The sequence below is a fragment of the Callospermophilus lateralis genome, chromosome 6 (genome assembly GCF_048772815.1).
Source record: "Callospermophilus lateralis isolate mCalLat2 chromosome 6, mCalLat2.hap1, whole genome shotgun sequence".
In the NCBI taxonomy this organism is placed as follows: Eukaryota; Metazoa; Chordata; class Mammalia; order Rodentia; family Sciuridae; genus Callospermophilus; species Callospermophilus lateralis.
In genome coordinates, this window is record NC_135310.1 from 131166069 (window position 1) to 131172473 (window position 6405).

At 34.4% G+C, this 6405-nt stretch overlaps 1 protein-coding gene across 1 annotated transcript; it reads left to right on the forward strand.

Annotated features, from left to right (window-relative positions):
* The first annotated feature begins 4814 nt into the window (after nucleotides 1–4814).
* On the forward strand, nucleotides 4815–5753 carry LOC143400854 (olfactory receptor 2B11-like). The gene has a single exon (XM_076857828.1). The coding sequence runs from the start codon at nucleotides 4815–4817 to the stop codon at nucleotides 5751–5753; it is 939 nt and encodes a 312-aa protein (XP_076713943.1).
* Nucleotides 5754–6405: the final 652 nt, after the last annotated feature.

Sequence of the window (6405 nt, forward strand, 5' to 3'; positions counted from 1 at the left end):
CTCAGATGTGAGCGGTTTTTCTTCCATCTTACACATCTCCAGGGACAGGCAACTTAAAGGAAAAGTGAAGCAAAACAAAATAAGAATCCCCCAATGAGCAGCTCTGTGGCCTGAAAGGGTCGGGAAACAGCCCAAAGAACATCACAACAGAGGAGCCTGCCACAGTCTGGCTGGGCACAAAATAACCAAGCCAATCCAAAACCTTGTAGATTCAAACAGCAACTCTTTATTCCCGAACTCTCACTGACACTGTACCCACACTTCCCAGGAGCACTCTCCCTCTACCAGAGTCCGCATGCCAATTCTCTCAGAACTCCACTGAGAACTCAATGGGAACTCCAAAGGAACAGGAGCCTGAGGGAGCAGGATATGCCCTAATCCCAGCAGGATCTGCCCTAATTCTGGAGCCGCTCTATTCCCAGCAGGATCCACCCCTAAATCCGGAGCCACCCTAATCCCTGAGAAGGATCACCTTTCAACCCAAAATGCCATGTGTCATTCCTATTTGGCTATGGCATTCAGCAATTCATAATTGTTATCCAATGTATTTGAATTTATTTTGGAAATATTGCACTTGTGACAATGTATGGTATTTAAAATCTTACTACCTACATATCTAATATTATGTAGTGTGTATGTGCATGTGTGTGCATGGGTATGTGTAGAGAGGGAATATAATTTAATTTTTCTTATAAAATATTAAATACATAGAATTGTTTCATTATTACTGCATTCCTTTTTCAAGGAAAATATATTTTATTTCTTCTCTATCCAATTTATTTTTATGTTCCTTCATTGTTATGACTAAAAAAGTGAATCTTATGAGATATCCTTGGTGAAATATTCAAGAAATTATAATTCAAATTCCTCGGGATTATTTATTCAAACAAGCTCATTTCCAATTGTATACTATCTTAAACTGGTGTATGTTGAAAACTGAATTAGTTTATTTTGAAATATCTAGCAAGAGAAGAAAATTGCTACCAAACTTAGTTCAGTAGGAAATTAATTGTTCATGAGAAGCATTTCCATAAAGAGTTCTGTCCCAAGGCACTTTTTTCCCTAACTCACCTGAGAGAAGGATACAAGGCTAGCCTGTGGCTAACAATGCCCAGGAGGGCCCAGGAATAGCATATATATATATATATATACCCTCCCACAATGCATGGTTGATTATTTTCTACTGATGCCTTCTTAACCTAGGTTATTTTCTCTGGATACAGTATCTTAGGTGAAAATATATCTTCTGAACCTAATTGTTATGTATTCTACAGTTTCTCCATCTTTTCCTGAAAGCTTAAAAAACATTAAAGTGTACTCTTTGAAGATTCTTTTTTTTTTTTTTTGAGAAGGATAGTTATCAAAATAAGGTGAGTAAAAAGATACTTGTATTTTAAAGGCCATGCATTTTAGGGATGTTTGGACTGTGTGTAGGTAGGCCATAGTGCCTAGTATACACACTAGAGGCAGAGTAAATTTTATTTCAGAGAGCCTTTTTAAAGTTTGGAAACACCTACTTCAGTGTCTCTGGGACCAACAAAAATTTTCTTTGTAAGTAATCTCTGCCTTAGTCTCTCTCTTAGATCAAACTTAAATCTCAATAAATAGATATTAAATGAATGAAGTATGAAGTCTTTAATCAGTTGTGTGAAATTTCTACATATATTGTCAGAATTTGATGGACTGTCTGTACATTTTATCCAAATGCCCCTGGTCTCAGATAACATGGTTTTAATTTTTTCTACTATCTATAGAGTTAAAAGTTAAATGCTGTGTGTTACATGAAGATGAATTGTGGATAAGATATGCTAGAAAAATCAATAAAAAATAGAAAAAAAAAAGATTTGCTAGAATGAAAATGTGAATAGAGATACAAAGACACAAACAGCCTGGCAACTTATTAATGTCATTTTAAACATTCATGGAGATACAGAGCCCTGGGTAATGAAATAAGGATAGAAAAATCACTGGAAGTAGAAGATCCAAGAGTCAAGGCATTTAATAGGTAAAAGTAGTGAAATATCATGAGAATAACATGAAAAACAAGAGAAATGTACACATAAAATTATAAAGTTTCAATATACTGTAAGAGTCAACAACATTGATCTCTAGGGAATTACCCAGAGAAATAAAAGGGCTCTTGGGTGATCACTGCTTACAAAGAAAATCACACTTAACAAAGTGAATAATATGGAAAAATGTTTTATACTACAAACTTAACAGTTGCCAAAAACATACTAGAGTAAATATTATTATTAGAATTTGATGAAATTAATTGTGAAATAAGTCACAGAGGATCAAACCTAAAATTACTCTTTTAAAAAAATTGATGGTGGGATCCATGGTATAAAATTATGAAATGTGAATATAATTGTTTTAAATAAGTAGATATTAGGCATCTCATACAGTTATTCATTGTGAGTAGAGTAGAATTTTTAGAATATTTATTTTGCAATCAAATCAATTAATACCATGCTCTTACATTATATCTCATCTACAACATAGAATTTCCCTTGAAAAAGAATTTAGAGCAAGATATGGTCCTAAATTTGCTGTGCTTATTTAAACCTTGAATAAATTCCAGATCAAAACATGCATGGAGGCACTCATTCAGATGACATCCTTAGTAAGGATTCTTTCTTTGGAATTTTGGTCCAATATTTTACTACCTCATTTAGACATTTATAACTTTTTGATCTTTAGATTAGCTCTAGTTATAAGTAGACCATGAAAATAAATAATTAACAATATCACAGAATATGGACATAAAATGCCCTAGGTCAATAGCGCTTGGGGAGTTATTAAATAACCTAATGTGTGGAAAAAGCTTATTGTTGTGTTTGGCTCACAGGGCTCATTAAGAGTTTGTTGAAATTTTAATTAATACATAAATTTTAAAATTATTACTGTAATTATTATTACATACATATAGATCACATATACTCAAAGGGTAATGTTAATATCTTAGCTTTGAGTGACTTTGTGTGGCACCCCTACAGGTGGCCTTGAAATTCAATGACATAGAGGACGTAAAAACTGTGCTTTGTAATTCTAAGAATATAATCTGGTACCATGAAACTACTAATGGGCTAGAATAATAACTCAGAAATTTGTCAATGGGATGTAATCTTAATCTCATATCTGGATATTCCTTATCCTACAATATATTATAGTTTTCATAAATATAAATACTTCACTAGTCAAAAAATGTTTACTTTTTCTTTCTAAAAAATAGTATTTCATTCAAGTTACAGATTTTGTTCTTTCAATGTGCCTTTTAGCAGAAAAATAAAGAAATACTTCATGAAAATTTGAATGTTTCTGAGTCTAAGTTGAAAAGTCTCCTGACAGAAGTTACTCAGAGTTGAAAACTGTACTTATGCATGTAAAATGTAGTTATATATGGCAAATGGATCACTGAAAACTATTCAAATTCTTATGTTAAACAAGGAAACAGGCTTACTTAATAAAGAAAAATTCCTACAAAACATAAATTAAGTAAAATTAAACATGAAATATTAAATGGCTAAATCCTAAACTAAATAGCTATGCAAAAAAACACATAAATGTGAAAACAAATTCCAAAGCATAAAGAAACATCTGTCATTATAGTTTAGCTTTTCAAATTTAAGAAGTAAGTGGATCACTGTTAACTGCACTAAAAAGAGAACATCAATGTTAAAAGTGTTTATAGTTTTGTCTCAATTTCAAACACCTAAGATAGATTTGTTTAAATCCAAAGTCTTCAAACACCCCACAGAGAAGACATGATTAATCAACTAGCTAGATGCAACTGGGATAAGACAATACTTTCTGTTCTTGTTGCTGTAGATCACACCCAGGGCCAAGCACATGCTAGGCAAGTGCTCTATCATTGAGCTACATCTCTAGCCCTGGACTACTGTATCATTTTTTTTTGGGGGGGGGTGAGGGAGAAGTACCAGGGATTGAATTTAGGGGCACTCAACCACTGAGTCACATCCCCAGCCCTACTTTGTATTTTATTTAGAGACAGTGTCTTTGTTTTGCTGAGGCTGGCTTTGAACTTGCAAACCTACTGCGTCAGCATCTGAGCTGCTGGGATTACAGGACTATGGCCCCGTGCCTGGCTTTACTATTATATCTTGATGATACTTGTACCTCCAGGAGTCTCTTCCTCATTTTTCTACTATTGCTACTGAATACTCTTATGATTATTTTCACTTCTGTAATGTCTTGCAGCAGTGATCCTTAAAATAACCAATCCAATCACTTGGTCTCAAGCATCATTTACTTTAAATATATATATATATATATATATATATATATATATATATATATATATATATATATAGTTGTCAATGGATCTTTATTTATATGTGGGGCTGAGAATTGAACCCTGTACCTCTCACATGCTAGGCAAGCACTCTACCACTGAGCCATAACCTCAGCCCCAGCATGATTTACTTTGTCAAATACCTGAAGATAGGAAGCAATGAACTTCTCATTAAGAAGCTATCTAGATGATTTTTAAGGCAGTATAAGTTTGAGAACCATTATTTCAGAGTTTCCAAAACTCAGTCACTCACCAGAAAAAAAAGGAGATAACTATTGTCAGTTATATAATACAGGAGAAGAAATTGTTCACAGTAACTACCAATAATTTTTGGTGTCGTAAAGGAAAATTAGATAACCTGGCATCAAGTTTTTTATTTCAAGTTACTGTATTCTGTCTTTTATGAGTACACAACCAATTGATCATCATGTCTGATCATTCCTCATCATGCTAACTTCCTTGGCACCTTCCCCACTCTAGGTGAAACACACTGAAGACAATGGCACTAATTAATCAAAGCCACCCTGAAGAGTTCATTCTACTAGGCTTTGCTGACCGTCCTTGGCTAGAGCTTCCTATATTCATTATTCTTCTGATAACATACCCCATGGCCATGATGGGAAACATTGCCATCATTCTGGTGTCCAAGTTAGACAACCGTCTCCACAGTCCCATGTATTTCTTCCTCACCAACCTCTCCTTTTTGGACATGTGTTACACCACAAGCATTGTGCCTCAGATGCTGTTTAACCTGGGAAGCCCTAAGAAGACCATCAGCTATATGGGGTGTGCAGTTCAGCTCTATTTCTTCCACATAATGGGGGGCACAGAATGTCTTCTCTTAGCTATCATGTCTTTTGATCGTTATGTGGCCATCTGCAGGCCTCTGCACTACACACTTATCATGAATCAGCGCATCTGTATCTTGTTAGTGTCCATTGTATGGCTGGGTGGAATCACTTATGCTGTCTCAGAGGCCACTGTAACACTACAATTGCCACTGTGTGGTGTCAATAAACTGGATCACTTGGTGTGTGAGATTCCAGTTCTGATAAAGACTGCTTGTGGTGAAAAGGAAGTTAATGAGCTCACACTTTCTGTAGTATGTATTTTTTTATTAGCTATTCCTCTGTGTCTAATTCTTGCCTCATATGCTAGTATTGGACTTGCTGTACTGAAGATGAAGTCTTCTGAAGGAAAGAAAAAAGCCTTTGGGACATGTTCTTCTCATCTCATTGTAGTTTTCTTATTTTACGGCCCAGGCATTAGTATGTACCTCCAGCCCCCTTCTTCCATCACAAGGGACCAGCCCAAGTTCATGGCCCTCTTCTATGGAGTGGTGACTCCTACAGCCAACCCCTTCATCTATACCCTGAGAAATAAGGATGTAAAGGGGGCATTAGGCAACTTGGTGAGGAGTATTTTGAGTTCCAAATAAAAATTTGAAATTATTTAGCAATTAGAGTTAGAATTATAAAGTTTTCTCTTATAATTCTTTCAAGACATGAAATCTCATGATATATATTCTTATAACCCGTCTTATTTCTTATGTTCCATGTAATAAAGTAGACAAGGATTACACTTGGCTCATCAGTATGGGAACTATTTCTGAAAAGAATTCTTTTTGGGTTGGTATATACTGAGATATTAACCTTCTTAAGTAGTAAAAATATTAATAATAGAAATTCTAATTACATTAGTTCAAGGAAATTACCATGAAAATCTTAGCAATCATTCATCAATGGGCTTCCTATCAGTGTCACTTGAGAAATATTATGTCATTGCTGCAGGTTGCTCCAGGTCTGAGTGTGCAGCCTGGCTGCACTGAATTTGGTGCAAAACACTCTATACTGTCAAAGATTCATGATTTAAAAAATTATATTAACTTCCATTCATGTAGATGTTTTTGTGTCTTAAAAAGTGTATTGTAATTTTTGTATAGGAAATATGTTTGCATGATTTTGTATTGTTAAATAATGTATCATTAAATAGTGAAATGAGTAAAATAAATGAAGAAAAAATGTGGATAAATCTCTCACCATTCTTTAGAAATATCATAAGTTAGAGTCTTTTGAATCAGAAAAAGAACA